This window comes from Vulpes lagopus, chromosome 2, assembly GCF_018345385.1.
Source record: "Vulpes lagopus strain Blue_001 chromosome 2, ASM1834538v1, whole genome shotgun sequence".
NCBI lineage: Eukaryota > Metazoa > Chordata > Mammalia > Carnivora > Canidae > Vulpes > Vulpes lagopus.
In genome coordinates, this window is record NC_054825.1 from 134,627,698 (window position 1) to 134,645,173 (window position 17,476).

The 17,476-nt window shown below is 43.7% G+C and overlaps 1 protein-coding gene across 7 annotated transcripts in view; it reads left to right on the top strand.

Moving 5' to 3' along the window:
* Nucleotides 1-17,476, top strand: part of TLE1 (TLE family member 1, transcriptional corepressor) — an 87,027-nt gene that overhangs the window by 50,498 nt on the left and 19,053 nt on the right. For 4 of the 7 annotated variants that reach the window (XM_041741115.1, XM_041741135.1, XM_041741155.1 and 1 more), the window contains exons 9-14: nucleotides 5,664-5,780; nucleotides 9,309-9,362; nucleotides 9,896-10,048; nucleotides 11,154-11,298; nucleotides 12,305-12,495; nucleotides 14,131-14,207. In XM_041741115.1, coding sequence (XP_041597049.1) covers nucleotides 5,664-5,780; nucleotides 9,309-9,362; nucleotides 9,896-10,048; nucleotides 11,154-11,298; nucleotides 12,305-12,495; nucleotides 14,131-14,207 — 737 coding nt within the window. The remainder of the gene's footprint in view (nucleotides 1-5,663; nucleotides 5,781-9,308; nucleotides 9,363-9,895; nucleotides 10,049-11,153; nucleotides 11,299-12,304; nucleotides 12,496-14,130; nucleotides 14,208-17,476) is intronic. The other 3 variants (XM_041741164.1, XM_041741125.1, XM_041741175.1) reach the window with 1 other exon arrangement.

A 17,476-nucleotide genomic window follows, 5' to 3' on the forward strand; every position in this document is an offset into this window, starting at 1 on the left:
CAAATTAGGTTCCCACTGCCTTAGTGTAACTGAGGATAAATGAGGTGTCATGAGTTTCCAATCTGTACCTCTGACACAAACACTTTTCCTGCGGGAGGAGAAAGTTCCCAAGGGGAATCAGCATGGCAGCTAAAGAAATCCATTTGAATAATGTGCATTATTTTCACATTAGGGAAACCTGTCTAGCTTTTGCTGTCTCCATGAGCGGGGTTTCCTTTCACATTTGCTGCTGGTGGCTTCAGGGTTTAGACACAGTTGGCAGAAGAGTTGCTTTGAGGTCTCAGAATCAATGAAGGCTACATGAAGGCTCTATAACGAGTGTTGTGGTAACATGACAGCGTAACATTCCATTAAACTTGCTCTCTTTCATATTTTCTGGAGTTTACCTTCCAGAATACCTCCATTTACATGAACAGCCATTACTGTTAAATTGCTAAAGAAAAGTGAAAGTCTTAGAGCAAGGGCATAAAGACGGGGTTTTATCCATATTGAAGTATCTGAGTCTCACTGCCTCAGTCTTGAGTGGGTGTTCAGAGCATGAACTAGAAACGTCATTATCCAGATGGTGAGAATAAAGGTAATATGAAGTCCAGATCGTCATGATTTCTTTTGATTCAACGAATCTTCTCTGAAGTTCAACAGGCTCCTAACGCTTATCATCGGACGTTCTTATATGAAGGTATGGTTTAATTATTGCATTTGGATGTTTATTTTGGCATTAAGAGAATGACCGTGTGCCTCTGCCCACGAGGTTCAAACCCTCTGCCAGGTCTCTAGTTACCTTGTTCCCAGAAAACTGCAGCAGAGGATAGTGCTGGTATGTGTTTTTATAAAACATGGTTCACCCCTTTAGAATACTGTGATCTGGATTTGGCAGCTCGAGGTAGTGGACACCAGTCGTAATAGGAGAAGATCTGCTACTCTCTTTTCTTTGAATAACTCTTTCAGTCTTTGAACTTTCCTTAACCATCATGCCACTGTGAGTGGGAGAAGAAATGACCCTCAGGAAGTATATGTTAATCGTAGCCAACAGTTTGCTTCTTGTCAGTGAGGGTGCACACTGAGATTTTATGTTCTCCAGATTTGGGGCACCTGGGTGGCTCAGTCTGTTAAGCATTTGCCTTTGGCTCGGATCATGATCCTGGGGTCCTGAGATCAAGCCCCACATTGGGCTCCCTACTCTGTGGGGAGTCTGCTTCTCCCTCTTCCCCTGTTCTTTTTCTCTCTCATATAAATAAAATCTTTTTAAAAAGTATGTTCTCTAGGTTTTTTTGGAGAGAGAGTGTTCCCTTGGGGTACATGTTTTCTGTCCTTGTGCCTCATCTATTCATTTCATGTGTAGTTAACCTACAAATGGAGAGATAGTCATACCAGTGAGGCTAACAGGTCTTATGGACCCTCTTTCTGACTCTGATACTCAGCGTTCCACAGGGATCCTTTTTCTCCAGAGACTTGTCAGATATACCTCTGCCTTTATCATTTTACTTGGCTCTGTTCCCATAAGTGTGCAACACATAAGGTATGGAAAACCATTATGGTTGTAGAATTTTCGTTTGTTTTGAAGTCAATGTGTTTTCAGACCTAGATTTGCTCAGATTTGTAATCTCCCCTGAGGGCGGTATAAATGTCCAATTTTGAGCTCTTGTGGAAGACGCAAAGTAAATAAAATGATTTTGTTTAGTTAAAACAATTTTAAAACAAAGGGAGACTTACATACACAGTCTCAAAAATCCCAGACCTCGGGACATTTGTAATAGAAATCTGCCCAGTAATTATCGTTTTTGAAAAATTCTGGCAGACACTAAAATTTCACCAGCTGCAAGGTGAATAAAACATTGAGTTTCTTGGCTAGAATTAGAGTGTATCAGTCAGTGTGGTAACATGAGATCTCATGCTGATCAAAAAAAAACCCCTCTGATTCACAATTAAATATTTATTTGGCAGATTAAATGTTTGAAAATGAACTTTATTTGATGAATGCTGTTTGGTAGATTAAAGTCTTTCAAAATACGGACTCTGGGAGAAGTCTGGTGGCAGCTATGTCTGCAGAACAGCCATCGGCCATGACTGTCATCACATGGACTGGTGCCGTGGGTCTCTGGATGACTTGTTCCTCTTTACTGAGGCCTGTTCTGCTGTGCATCTTGGATTATAAATGGCAGGCTTCAGGAATGGAAAGGCAGGCATTTGGGACTTTTCAGGTCATTTTAATGTAGAATGTAATTTCTTTGTTCTAGGTTTATGGTCTTTGTTTGGTGTCATAAAACCAAGTGTATGTGTGTCTTCGTTTGGTGTCATAAACCAAGTGTGTGTGTGTATGTGTGTGAGAGAGAGAGAGAGAGAGAAAGAGAGAGAGAGAGACTGTGGTTTTTGGGGAGCTTGGGAGGTGGTCAGAGAAAAAGCCTACAGCATGCATAAGGCATTATTATGTCCAATGAGAATGTTAAATGGTTAAAGAGCCAGTGTGACTTTTAAGTGATAAATATGTGGGGGGCCAGCATTTTATGTTTATAAATTGAGTATAAGTATCGCTCCTCTGGGAGCAGAGATGCCTTGACTTAATGTGAAGAGCTTGGTGACTTTAGGTAAATCGCCTCCCCTCTCTGGGCAGCCTCCAGATAAAAGGAGGGGAGTGAAGAGGATGAACAGGGAAGTCTTTTAAGGCTGCTTTGGCCTCTTCAGATGTGTGACCCTAATTACCTTCTGTGTTTCTGATGCACAAGTTAAAAAAATATATATACTTGAACAAACCCCAGTTTCATTCTTGTGCAAATGGCTTCTTCCTAGATGTTGATTAAATGCTGACATTCAATGTGAAGCTATCTTAGTCCAGATCTAACAAATCAAGATAGAATCCAGATAAATTCTGAAAGATCCAAATGATAGTCAGTACCCAGGTATAATCTCTTTATTCTTAAAATGCATATAAAATGGCTCATAATGGCCATCAGTATAACTGATGGGTCATGAGGAACACAAACTGGTGTGTGAGGGAAAACACAGAACATGAGGGAAAAACAAACTTCTGGTATCATGAGACATCCAGTAATAATACCTGTGAAGTCACTTTTGGGTTTCTGGGGGAGTGCATGAGAGAATCTTAAAGATTAGGGTCACCTAGGCAGTAGTTAACCAAAGCAGCTGTTATCGCCAACAGTGAAGTTCATTAGGCTGGAACTATTTGCTTAAATCAGGAACAACAATGAAAGCAGTGTCAGGGCTGGAAGATGTTGGGGACATTCCACGAAGAAGACTGGGTTCATGGGAACAAGGGTAAAAGGAAGTGGTCCACTTTTGGCAGTGCTATCCCATGCACCAGCTACCCCCTGGCTCCTGACTGTCGCTCCTCTGCGCCTTCCCTGCCTGCAGTCTTTGCTGCCTTGTTTTGAATCCATTTTACTGCATCAAAGGTATGATGAGACTTGTGTTTTGTAACTTGTCTGAGTCTGCCATTTTGAATGAAGCCAATTTTCACATAAGTAGCAGTGCTAATTACTAGCCCTATCCGAATTTATAGGAACTTCCAGAGCTTTTCAAAACCTATTCAGATGATAGGCCTCATTTAAGCCGTTCAAGCGAGAATTACAGCAGTAACTTCTAACATGCAGAAACAGAGGCCTCAAAGCTTATCAGACTTACAGGTCCAACTATAGAAATGTTACTGTTTCTAACAGAAATTGCATTGTTGCTAACAGAAGCTTAGTTTACCTTTATGTTTACAGTACCACTTGACATCATAAAAAAATAAGTAAATAAGATTGTTAAAAAGCTATCTTTGAGTAACTGAGTGGTTTGGATGCCTGGTGCTGGTTACAGCAGGAAGGCTCTGAAGGTGACCCTGCGGAGAGATCCTTAACTTTAGAGTTGCCAATGGACACCAAGGCTGTGCCACATTCTTCTGGGCACTGGTTTAAATGTAAAGTTGAGTGTTCTCTGGTGCTGCCCTCAGCGCATCTGATCAGAGTCTGGACAAGGAGATTTTGAATGCTGATAAAATCTAGGACCCAGGCAGGTATATTTGGACACTGTTTACAGATGAGCACAAGCTGCTATTCCACTCTGTGGCTGACCTTTTTGGAGTGCACATTAGCACTTTGAGGAGTTTTGTGAAGTCTCCTGTGTCCTATCAGCCAGTGGGTCTGGGTCCGAGGGGTTAGTTTTTAGCAGACATTTACCACGGTAATTAGTAGAGGGATCCAGCCAGCTCACCTTTCAGCCCCACACACTGTGCTAAAGACATTACTCTAAGCCACCCCGTATTGAATTGCATGAGTCCCTCCCTCTGCTTTTATGTAAACCTCCTGCATTTGTGTAGCTTGAATGGTCATGAATCAAAGCTCAGCTCACTTCAGTGTCAGCCCCTGCAGTGGGCAAAGAGGCTGATTCAGATTGCCTCCTGGCTCCCAGTTTTGGTTTCTTCCTGTGTGTGATTGAGCTGGGAATGCTCCCATGGTGGGGTCCACAGTTTTCATGAGGGAGCTGTGACACCTAGCCACCTGGCTGATTACCTTGGGCTGGTTAAGAGCAAAGATACCCCTTCCCCCCACCCCTTGCCCCCACTGGCTTTTAAATTTTTGCTTCTGGTATATGCCATTGCATTAGAGGTGGTCTAACTTAAAGGTTTCCCCCCAGCCCCTTCTCTTTTAAATTGTGGCAGAGAAAGGTAACAATTGTCTGTTGGCCCTGGACATCACCCTGGTAGTTTTCCAACATCTTTGGGAAATTGAAGTTATCTGCTTTATGAGGGAGATTTTTGCATGGCTCCTTCAAGGCACTAACACATCACTGAACAAATTGCCCCCTTGCATATGCTAATCCTGTACTTAAAAGGACTCATTGTAACATGTTCTGATGCCTTAGCCTGAGGGGAGATGGGAATTGAAGGGATGTCAGATCATGTGACCCCCCCCAAATATCTAAAAATGCCTGTTTTCTTTGGGTCAACAGTTCGTACTCAGCACATGGGAATGAAAGTATCATGTGTGGCTGGTAGAAAAGATTAGTCCTTGTTCCTGCTTTTGTGCAGCGGAGCTGGCCTTGCTGTTGAAGATTCACTGGCTGAAATACTCGCTTTGGGTCTTAAATTTCAGTGCTGTTGGCGAGGAACACCAAATCTTATTTTCAACAGTAAATTAAAAGAATTCAAAGGAGTTCCTTCATTGTTGCTGTGGAAAATGTGATTTGCCTTTTAGGAAGCCCTGCTGTTAATCCCACCTGCTCTCTGTGTGTCTTTTTCGAGGGGCACACATTGACTGTTAGTCACAGAGTACATCTGATAGAATAATCTCAGGCCCCCCTGCTCACAGGCCATGTATATTCCTGACCAGGAAATCACAATAGGAGAGAATAAAAACACATCCACATGTAAACAGCAAGCTCCCGATTCTCTAACAGAAAAAAGGATGCAAGAGCATTTAAAGTGAGTAGGGCCTGAAGGATCCACCAGGCTCTGGATGGTTTAATTGCATAGTCAGGGTCTCCCTTTTAAGTGCTTGAACCTCTATAAATGTTTGCCATCAAAGTCCTCAGTCGAGATGAATTACATGGAATGAAAGGCTGTGTAGGTATCACCTTTCTAAAACCGCGGTCACATCCAGTTTGGGTTTTTATGTGTACAAAGAGACCTGGCAAGGAATCTTTGATTATTTTTTTTTTTCTTGCAGAGTAATTCTCTCTTGGTCCCAGACAGTCTAAGGGGCACAGATAAACGCAGAAATGGGCCTGAATTTCCCAATGACATCAAAAAAAGAAAGGTGGATGATAAGGACTCCAGCCACTATGTAAGTAAATAAAGAACTTGAAACAGTATTTGTTTGCTTACTCACCTTCTAAGGGAGCCTACAAGCTCTAAGATCTTAGTGATAATTCCACACCCTTTAAAGTAAGACTGTAAAGAGGATAGATTCTTATAAGGGTACTGTTTCCCTCTAGAGCTATAAACTATGTTCCGCCAGACTCACTAGTACATTTTAGGCTTTCTGCCTAAGTTCCTCACAAGAGGGGATACTAGTGTTCGGGGCCTGTTTCGTGGACATACAGCCAATGCATTTGCACAGGGTCTGCTCTTAAAGAGTCTTTGCCCTTGGTTTAATGCTCTGCTTTCACCATCTTCAGATCCTGCATTTTCATCTGTCCTGGGCCCTGCAATTTTGGTAGCCTGTCCTGCTAAAATAATCGGGGTAAAAACAATTAGTGTCACAAAAATACCTCTTTGGATGCTCTTCTGTTGACTTCTTCAGACTCATATTCAATCTTGAAGTAGAGTTCGTCCTCTTGAACAGCTAGCACTTTGGTCATGTTAAGTCCATGATAACAATGGAAAAAACCTTGGAGAGTCAGACCCGGCAGATTGAGAACGCGTGACTGTGGAGGAAGGGCTCTTGACTCATATCTAGCTGGAACCACATTTCTTGAGGAGAGCAAACCAAGCTAAATGGCAATTGGCTCAAGTCTGAGGGTCATAAACATTGCAGCTGGTAGATGACTTGGGAGTTTTCTTGTGTATCTCTGAGTGTGTCTATTCCAAGATGGACACATTCTCAGGAATGCTATGAGAGTAGAATGCTGGACTAGTCCACTTCCCATTGCTTATAGAAGAAGTGTCCATCTCTGGTGGAGATGGGGCTAGATGGGGGTTTACATATTGGGCCTCTCTGCCTCCTGCTGGCTGGTTCAGGCCAATAGCTAACAGTGGGAAGTAGTTTCTGAGCAACAGCTTGTTAATGTTGGGTACTCTGGTTTTTACATGGATTGTTTCATCTGACTCTTAAAATGACTCAGGGAGTTCAGTACCATCACCTCTATTTTAGATAAAGGAATTGAAGCACAGAGCTTAGAAGTGATTTGTCCAAGGTCAGAGTTAGTGGTGGAGCCTGGGGGCAGTCTAACTCCAGAATCCATGCTCTTTATCACTGTGCTAGGATCCCCATACTGAGGGCCTAGGAGTGGATATTTTGACAAGGCCCTTATATTGGTCCATCCTTTGCACTATGATAACATTACAAGAACTTTGAGTTTAGGTTATCCCCATCCCAGTCCAAACTTTTTTTGTGGCACATGTTTGCCCCTCACCTTTGCCTACAGCCAGTGTCCTAGCAGGTACTTTTATATATGGCATCAACTGTTAATAAGCTATTCAGAAGGTCCATGACATGTAGAAATTTGGAAGTTGCCAGTAATGTAATTTTGAGTTGTGCATGAGGCCCAGGTAGATATTTAGTAGTAAGTGATCTAGAATCCATAGCTCTACATTATTGTTTTATAACCTGCTCATATAAAGTATGTCCAAATGTATAGGTAGTTGAGGGTGATGTATTGACCAGTGTACACTGTATTGTGAAGGTTCACATTTGCAGGATCTAAAACACAGCTAAGATTGAAATTATAGGCTACTTAAGGACTCAATTTCATAGTCCCATTATAATAAATGAGTTCTTTGCTACTTTTTGCCAATTTGTACACTATGTGAAATATTTTTATAAGTTTTTTTCTAAAAGGGAAAACATTTTGTTTATATTTTTTTACCACCATCTTTGGGTTCTTTTTTTTTCTTTAAGATTTTATTTATTTTTTGAGAGAGAAATAGAGATAGCAAGACAACACAAGTGGGGAGAAGAGAGAGAAGCAGGCTCCGCACTGGGCAGGGACCCCAACACGGAGCTGGATCCCAGGACCCTGGGATCATGACCTGAGCAGAAGGCAGATGCTTAACCAGCTGAGCCACCGAGGCATCCCCATTTTTGTGTTCTTAACACCTGAAAATATTTGTACTTTTCTGTGGTCTTTACTAACAGAAAAAGCAAATTTTCTTTAGTTTTAATTTTTTTCTTAGATGAAAATAGTTCTTTCAAGAAACTGAGTTACTCCTCTTCCTCATTGGTTATAATTTTATGTGTTCTAGTGAATTGCATGGTTCCTTAACAACAATGATTAAAATAAATCTAGTAACATACTGTTGAAGAAAGTAAATTGGGTCTTCCACATGTAAAACCCTAGATACAGTTAGAAAAAAAAAAAAACATGTAAAAGATATGAATTTAAAGTTGAGTGTAACTTTCTCACTAGAGTTGAAGGCCCCACCAAAAGCCAACATGGCTAGTTGCACTTGTACTTATTATTACAAATTGTCAAACATTCATGTATTTGTAATTGATAGTGACATCAGTAAAAGGATCATTTGGGTTAAAAATTAATGACATACTCCTTTTTGAGAGTTAGGGCCCATTATGAGATCCTACTTCTTTCATAAACTCATTGTATTCTGTACTAAAGGACAGGAGGTCTTTTGGCTAAGAAAGACGTTTTCAGTCTTGCCCTTAGGTTGATTGATTTAGTGATCACATAATTAAATTGAATAGCTTTGGGCCACCTGGGTGGCTCAGTGGGTTAAGCGTCTGCCTTCAGCTCAAGTGATGATCCCAAGGTCCTGGGATTAAGTCCCATGTTAGGCTCCTTGCTCAACGGGAGAGCCTGCTTCTCCCACCCCCCTGCTTGTGCTCTCTTTCTCTCTCTCAAATAAATAAGTAAAATCTTTAAAAAATAATCAATTTAATAGCTTTTCTGAAGCTTTTTCAAACTTAGTACAACCTTGGAGTTTCCTTGATTAGCACATTTTACAGTTTTATGAAGAGAGAATCAAAGCCCTACTGCAAGGTATTAGTGCCCTCCAGACTTTTCCATCCTCTCTTCCATCTCTCCAAAAATATTCCATGCTGATTGCTAAAGAGGTTTATTCTTAACATGAGGTTAGATCTTGGTATGTTATCCCAGCCAAGTAGATAGCTTCGTTGTTTTTAGGTTTTTTTGCTTTTTTTTCTTAAGTAGTTAGCAACCTCATGGGAACATGGTTGAAGTTTGTCCTTATAATTACAAATTGTCTGTGAACACAAGATTTGTTGGCTATCTTCAGGATGATATACCTAAAGCAATGACATGAAATTGTGTTCTTAATTTGACATCCCGTGGGAAAAGAGCCCCGATGGAAGGACATGCATGGATTTCAGATTATAAGAGAGATTCGGCTGTTGCAAACATTTATTGAGCTCTTACTATGCACCCCATGTTTGCAACTTGCCCTCACCAGTATGATCTATAGCAGGCATGCCACTGCAATAATTTCTGCTTGGGGCTTTGGGTAGACCACATCAGATGACAGGGGAAGGAAATATTAATGACTCTGCCTCGCAGTCTGGAAGGGAACCTATAGGCATGTCCTGGGCTATTTTTCAGTCTGTCTGCTACCAAGAACTATAGAAATTTAACTGGGCCTCTAACCCTTTAATAAATGGCATTACAATTTCTTTTTCCAGGACAGCGATGGTGACAAAAGCGATGACAACTTAGTTGTGGATGTGTCTAATGAGGTAGCCACTCATTTTCTCAAACTTTATTTTCAGAGTGACTTATGAGAAACAGAAAGTAGAGCCATGGTATTTTAGTTTCTCACAACTTTACACCTTAGAAACTTCATGGTGGTTCACAGATGGAGCAATAGTGATCTGACACGAACTTTTGTTAAAAAAATCTGTTTTCCCAGTCATTTAGGATTCGTAAGTTGGGTGCTTAGTGCCCCTTTCATTCCTGTGCCCTGGGAAAAAGGCTTGGTGCCTTTCTCATTCCTGAGAAAAGTATCTGAACATGAGGAAGGGTAGAATTGTTCTTGGATGTTTTCTCCCTCTGTGCTGTCTTCATGGATGTGTTTGCAAATGCCATCCTGTTAATTCTGTTAATTATAACAACATTGCTAGTCAGGGTGCACACTCCCAAGTGCTCCAGATCTAAAGGACTTAAAAGGTCCTCCTTTAATACAGAGAATTAGTGTGGAAATAGAATCTGTGAAGCACAAGGTCGATCCATTATAAGTGAAATCACACAAGCTTTGCTTATGCTTGTTGAGGACCCTTCTTCTCCACGAGCAAGCCCTGCCCATTCACCCAGGGAAAACGGGATCGACAAAAACCGCCTGCTGAAGAAAGATGCTTCCAGCAGCCCGGCGTCCACAGCCTCTTCAGGAAGCTCCACTTCTTTGAAATCCAAAGAAATGAGCTTGGTAGGTCCCATGAGCTGTCCCCTGCCTGTTTAGCAGTTTATTTTCCTTTGTGGTTCAGAGGACCCTTAGTACCTTATTTTCAACTGACCCATTGTATTGGGGCATGTTGGGATTGGGTTGGGAGTCAGAAAGGGAATGTACTCAAGTGATCACGCCCCAAGAGGCCTGAAACTGATTCAGGGAGGGCAGAGCCTCCTTGCCTGTTTCTACTTTCAACCATTCAACAAATAATGTGGAGCATGTCATCTCTTAGCCCACAAAAACTGAGCCATAACAGCTCTGCGTGTGATGCTTATACAGTCTTCCTGGGCATTATCCCTGTCACCTATGGGGAAGAAAGTCTGAGGAGCCTGCCAAGTTTATACAGCCCATCAGATCCAAGGCCAGAGGGAGCTAGGGTCTCTCTCCCTAGCCCATGCATGCTCTTGGCTTCTCCACAGTGTTCCTCAGACTGGGATTTAAAGGAATGGATGAGATGCAGAGGATGATGCCCCATGACCCTGTTACTGCCACACCCCTGATGGCCTCTGCGCTGGAGGTCAACATCTGTTATGTAGGCAAATGGGCGGTGGTGCTTAACACCTCACACAGCTCTCAAAGGGACAGGACTCCTCGGGCTTTTGCCTTTGAGATGCTGGTTTGTTTCTCATCAAATCCGTGGCCCTGCTGCCTCTCACTAATAGTCTCAATCCTACTGCCACTAACAGGCAAGATTAGAAGAGGGATCCTCCCTCTGACATTCTCAGTGACCCAGCCATTTATTTCTGAAGTGCCTGGGGATTTTTCTCTGGGTGGTCATCATTCTGACTTGGCCCACATCCAAAGTCCACATGCCTGATGGAAAAATACTTTTTAAAATAAAATCTGCGGAGGAAGAAGTGTGATCATGTTCTGTGTCTCTAGCTAGAGTTTTAATTCTGGCAGGAAGAGGAAAGGTCAACATTTCTCGCTCACAAGTTAATGCTGTCAACATTGTGTGGATTTATGAAAATTGGCTGAGGGAGTAGCTAGAAGGTGCCCAAGTGCCCCAGCTGCTGTTGTGATAAATTGTGTAATATGGCTTGGATTAAAAATAATACTCATTTAATTTGTTTAATGATACCAGCATGAAAAAGCCAGCACGCCTGTTCTGAAATCCAGCACACCGACGCCTCGGAGCGATATGCCAACGCCGGGCACCAGTGCCACTCCAGGACTCCGTCCAGGCCTCGGCAAGCCTCCAGCCATGGACCCCCTCGTTAACCAAGCGGGTAGAGCAACATTGCCTCTTGTTGTGCTTTGTTTTGCATTTTCCCTTCCTGGCTTGGTTCGTTGTGTGTGCACTCCTGACGCCATTTCCCCATGAATATGAAACACACTCAATGCCCGCCTCCTTCCCATCCCTGAAAAGCCATGATAAGAAACAGATGTTTGTCCTTAGGTTTCAGCAGCTGCACCCTGTTCGGTCTCCGACTGTTTATATTTGGCTCCACCACTACCACCACCCCCTCCCCATAAATAATCCAAATTCTAGGGACTTCAATAAAGTTTCCGATAATTATTTGCACATAAGCTCCTGACCAAACTATCACTTGCATTAATGAGTTCACTGATACTAACCAAAACTGCCCGCCCAAGTGTGCTTCTTGCTTACTTTTTAGTTGGCCATTTTTTTTCCTGGTATATCCCTCAGGAATCAGTGGTCTGTCATTAGAAATTGGGAGGGTTTCATGGAGTCTCCAGCCCATGAATAAATTAGTAACTTTTAACTTAATCTTCTTTAACACCTTGGCCCCAGACGAAAATAGGCCCTAGAAGATTCCTTCTAAACCCATGCTTTGGTTTCAGTCATGAATCCAGAGTCAGGTCTTCATTTGGAATAGGTAGCAGGGAATGAAAATTTAGACTCTAGGAGGAATCTTGGATTTTACCAAAACCTTATTTTGAGATTAAGTCAGATAAACAGGTAGTGCCCTCTGCCTTGGTTTACCTTCTGTGAATCAGGCACAATAGTGCAGTTTATTAATTTTAATGGCCTGGTTTCCCAGTGCTGGAGAGCCAAGGACAAAGTGCACGGACAGTGCTTCCCCTGGGGTTCATTCTTCCCTGGAGATGAATTCAGCTGAGTGGGTGGTGATGACTGCCCCCTATGTCACCCAGGCCATTCTTGTCCTCACCCCTTGTGAATGGCACTAGAGGTGACTCTGGAGTTGACGGTCAGGCTGGACCACAGCGGCCGGCTGAGTGACATCCTGCACATCTTGTGCTTCCTTGCAGCAGCCGGCCTGAGGACGCCGCTGGCGGTGCCTGGCCCATACCCCGCCCCGTTCGGGATGGTACCCCACGCCGGCATGAACGGCGAGCTGACCAGCCCCGGCGCCGCCTACGCCAGCCTGCATAACATGTCCCCGCAGATGAGCGCTGCCGCCGCTGCCGCCGCCGTGGTAGCCTACGGGCGCTCCCCAATGGTAGGTGCCACAGACAGGCATGCAGGTGGGCAGGCAGGTGGGTGCACAGGTGGGCAGGTGAGCCAGGGTCAGGATCTCCGCTGCCACTGCCGTGGTGGCCTACAGGTACTCCCCAATGGTAGGTGCCACGGATGGGTACTCGGTGGGTAGGCAGGTGGGTACATAGGTGGGCAGGTGAGCCAGGGCCAGGACCCCCACAGCCGTTGCTGTGGTGGCCTACGGGCACTCCTCGATTGGAGATGCCACAGGTGGGTGGGCAGGTGGGAGGGCAGGTGGGTGCATCGGCAGGCAGGTGAGCCAGGATCTGGACCTTCACCTGCGCCTGCCCACCAAACAAAGCCCCAGTGTCCCCACTGCGCCCCGCCTGCCACCATCACTATGCTGCTTCATTAAGTTAGGGCTCGGCGCTTCTTGGTTTACTGTTTTTGTGGATGAAACAAGGCAGTGTTTAGGAGCTACTTTCGCGATTCAGGGGACATCTGGTTTTCTCCCCCCAAGTAGATTTTTTTTTTTTTTTTGGAAGGCAATGAAATGACTCAAGTAGCTCACAGAAGCCTTTTCATTCATTTTCTTGAAGTTTTTTTTTTTCCTTCTTTAATTCTTAGGAAAAAATATTTGAGAAGGTGTAACTTTTTCTTTCCGTGCCTATATTATCCTTTAAACCCAACAGTGTGACTCAGGTGTAAGCAGTGATCTCAGGGCAGCAGAGAGAAAGCAGAAGTGGCTGAACTCTGGGCCAGCTTGCCCATCTTCTTGTCTAGTCTTTAACCACTATGTGAATAGCCTCATTTTTTACTGTAAAGGGCAAAAGTGATTATAATCCTCAGTTGGATCAGGGAAAGCGAATAGATAATAACCTGTAGCAAATAGAAGTCCCTATATATTTCTCTTGGCTGTTTAGGATATGTCATGTTCAGGGGCACATGGGTGGCTCAGTTGGTGAAGTGTCTGCCTTCCCCTCAGGCCATGATCCCAGGCTCCCTGCTCCTGGAGGAGTCTGCTTCTCCCTCTTCCTCTGTCTGCCACTCCCCCTGCTTGTGCTCTCTCTGTCAAATAAATAAAATCTTAAAAAAAAAAAAAAAAAAAAAAAACAACTAGAGAATCCATGAATGTTTATGCAGTAAATTAGATCAGTGGTATGAAACTGGGGGTGATTTTGCCCCTTCCCCCGACCACCACCATGGATCAGAAGTGGGGAATGCTATTGGTACGCAGAGGCTAGAAGCCAAGGGTGGTGCTAAAACATCTGCCATGCCCAGGACAGCCCCAAACAACCATCTGGCTCAAAACATTGATAGTGCCAAGGTTAAGAAATCCTGACTCAGACAAACGTACTGTTCTCTGTACCTTTTGGGGAAGGCAGGATATCCCAGGTCCACAGGAAGTCTTTACTATGGGAAGCTGGTTCTCGATGTACAGATAGACCACACTCCAACCAACCCAAAAAGAAGTGTGGCCTGTTGTATTTACAGGTGGTTCTATTACTAATTTTTCTTTTGAAAAGCATTAGCACGTTACCGTTCCTGTTTATGTGGCTTTGGAGGTCTGTGAGTTTCTAGGGAGAAGTCTATAGATGTTCACAAAGTGCCTACTCTGTATGAACTGAGTCTTTAATGTCTTCTTTCTTGTTTCCAGGTTGGGTTTGATCCTCCCCCTCACATGCGAGTACCTACAATCCCTCCCAACCTGGCAGGAATCCCTGGGGGGAAACCGTAAGTACCTCCAACTCTCCTCAGTTTTGTTTTAAAGGCAATTACTTAGTCATTGCTATTAGCAGACTAGAATTCCAAAGGGAGCACAGGCTTGGACGTTTCCAAGGAGATTTCTAGTGTCTTTTCCTGAGGAGTGTTAACACTTTCTATAAATAGGCACCTTGTAGGTGTCATGCCTCTGTTTTCTCACTATGGGTGATCTCATGCATTTAGTTATTTCTGGAGAGAAGCTGTTGTCCCTGGGACCTAGAGGGAGGCAAGAACTGGGGGTGGTTGGCCCTCCTTGCTTGACCCTTCTTCGGAAAGCTGCTCTGCTTTAACTTTGGTCAGCTGCTGGAGATTTTCAACAGGACTGTGTTGTGGGCAGTAATAAGCTGTCATGAACTCCTGAAATCTCAGAAATTTGAAACATGTCCCTGTCCCTGGCTCAGTGCTATACTTTTTCTTATTTGACTGGAAACTAGGGGTGTATGAAGGGTAGTTGTGACATCTATTGGATGCCAACATTTGAAGTTGGAACCTCCCTGCCCATCCTCGCCCCTGCCCTGAACCCCATAAAGTTTGGTGCATGCTTCACTCTGAGAGGTCCTAGACTATAAAATGCAGAGTGGCTTTGTGGGAAAGCAAGATAAATAAATTGAAGGGGCAAAACAGCATTCAGAATTTGAAAACCCCATTGGCTGTTCTTTCGGTGTCCTTTCAAATCACTTGGCTTTCCTTATGTTAGTAATTAGAAATGTGATTTTGAAGAATTCCTAAAGTTCTTAATTTTCATAACAAAGCAAAATTGAAATATTGAGGGGGGTGGAATATCTGTCTTACCTCCCAGCACATACTCTGCTTTTCTGTAGGGCCTTTACAATTTGGATTTTTTTTCCAAATAGGGGTACATGTCACAGACCTTCGGTTTATTTTTCTTATACTGTTCTACCTTTGTGTGGTTGATTTCCACTTTTATTTATGCATTTGCTGCATGTTGTGTATTACATTAATTTGAGTGGTCCATTCAACTACCTGGTCATCTTTGTGTGATGATTTTGACTGGAGCCTTTCTTCAAATAAACCAGTGGCATGAGGAAAAACGGAATTCCTTACCTCCATCACCTGCATTTTGGAAAGCAGATTCCCATGGCTCGATTTTACATGTATTATAATATCTATTTCATGGTAATTTGATTCATGATGAAATGAGACTTTGTCTACATTAAGAACGGGAAGAGACGTTAAGAATTTATGGTGACACGCTAGACCCAGGGAAGAGCAGGATTAGGGACAGTATTGCAAATTATTCTTGAAAATTCATGAACTGCTAGGTAGTGTATTATCTTGGGTATGCCCCTCTGCTTCCAGCCTGGGATGCCCCCGGGCATGTAATGGGTATTTCTTGTCTGTGGTTGGTGGCAGTGTAGCTGTGGTGTGTCCTGCAGACTGGTGAGTGAATAAAGGGCACATGAGTAATGTGATAAGAAGCAATAATTAATAGTAACTGATGAATCTTCAGGGGAAAATAATGGCAAGTTCAGCTGACAATTAGGGAAAGCCAGTTTCAAGAGTCAGAGGTGTGAGGGTGTATCTGGCTGCCAAGACCCCACCCTGAGTGGGGTGTGAGGTATGAGGCACATGGGGTGGGGTGGGAAGAGCTCTAGGCTATGGTAATGGTCTTGGAGGTTAGCATGCAGAGGACCATTAATTCAGACCTAGCTCCTTACAGTTGGGGTGTGTGTGTGTGAATAATGCAATTAGACATAAACTTTAAACCTTCTATGATAATACTGGTGTCATGCTTCTTTTTTTTTTTTTTTTTTTTTTTTTTTTTTTTTTTGGTGTCATGCTTCTTAGAGCCAAAATATTCATGTCCTTGGCTTGTAAGCACCTTGGGTTTCTTTGTGTTCCCAGCTGTATTAAGGTAGGATATGACATGCTCAGGGACAGTGACAGTGAATGTGACAGCAAAGTCCTGAGAGTCACAGATGAGGGTGACAGCATCAGAGTGGGTTTTGCTCTCCGAAACAGTGAATATATATATATTTTTGGCATCTCTTTAAAGTTTGAGGGAAGCTATATTCTGTGAGGAAGATCAAGTGAATATCAGAGGGGAATATAGAGTTCACCATTGTCTCTGGGATCTGGGCTATATTACATCTTACTCTCTTTGTTTTAATCCATTAGCTACTATGAGAGGGTTCCTGTCCTCATTGTTGAGTAAAGGTGCACTCAAAACACCAAGCAGTGCTTCTCAAAACATCTATGATGACCAGTCTTTTCCCAACATGAGGAACAGACAAATAGGGATGAATAGAGGAAGAAAAATACACAACCCAAGTCCTGGTTTTTTAGTTACAAGAGTCAGCTGTCGTGAACTGATTCTGTCAAGTTGCTGTATAACCATTTTCAACACTTCCTGTCCCCGAGTGAGCAGGTCTATGTGCGGACAGTAGCAAACATTTGCAGACCACACACTGAACAGCTTTGGTCTGAGGCACTTAAGAGAAATGGTGACAAACCAGCATGGCCAGGGTTAGGGTAGGAAAGGGGGGATCCCCGGGTGGCACAGCGGTTTAGCGCCTGCCTTTGGCCCAGGGCGCGATCCTGGAGACCTGGGATCGAATCCCACGTCGGGCTCCCGGTGCATGGAGCCTGCTTCTCCCTCTGCCTATGTCTCTGCCTCTTTCTCTCTCTGTGTGTGTGACTATCATAAATAAATAAAAATTAAAAAAAAAAAAAAAAGAAAGGGGTGGTAAAGGTTTGTGAATGTCATCCTCTGACAAATACCAAGAAATAATATTTGGGTAGGGCGACGGATGGTTACTCATGGACATTTGAGAGAGAACTGTGTGCCAGGCTTTGTGCTCCATGCTGGGCAGGCTCCAGGAAGGAGAATGTTCATCTTCCCCGCCCTTGGGGCCCCTCTGATGGGGAAACACTAAAGAGACAAAGGCTGCAGTATGTTTGTGTGGCCCTGCGAAGGCAGAGCAGTGGGTGCTAGGCAGACAAGTCAAGAGTGACCGTGGTAAGGATGGGAAGGGCTTCTTGGGGTGAAGAGGAGATACTGAAAACTGAGCATGAGCAGGAAAAACAAGCCCGCAGAGCAAAGGGGGCAGAAAATGTGGACCCTTGCAGGGACAAGGGGCAGCCCACGACATGCTCCCAGTGCAGACAGAGCTTGAGGGATTCCTCTGCAAATGGGTGAGTTCCTCTGGGTTAGCACAGCTGGGGGACTTCCCGGTGGGACTTTGAAAGCGTTTCTAGGGTAAATACTCATTTGGCTC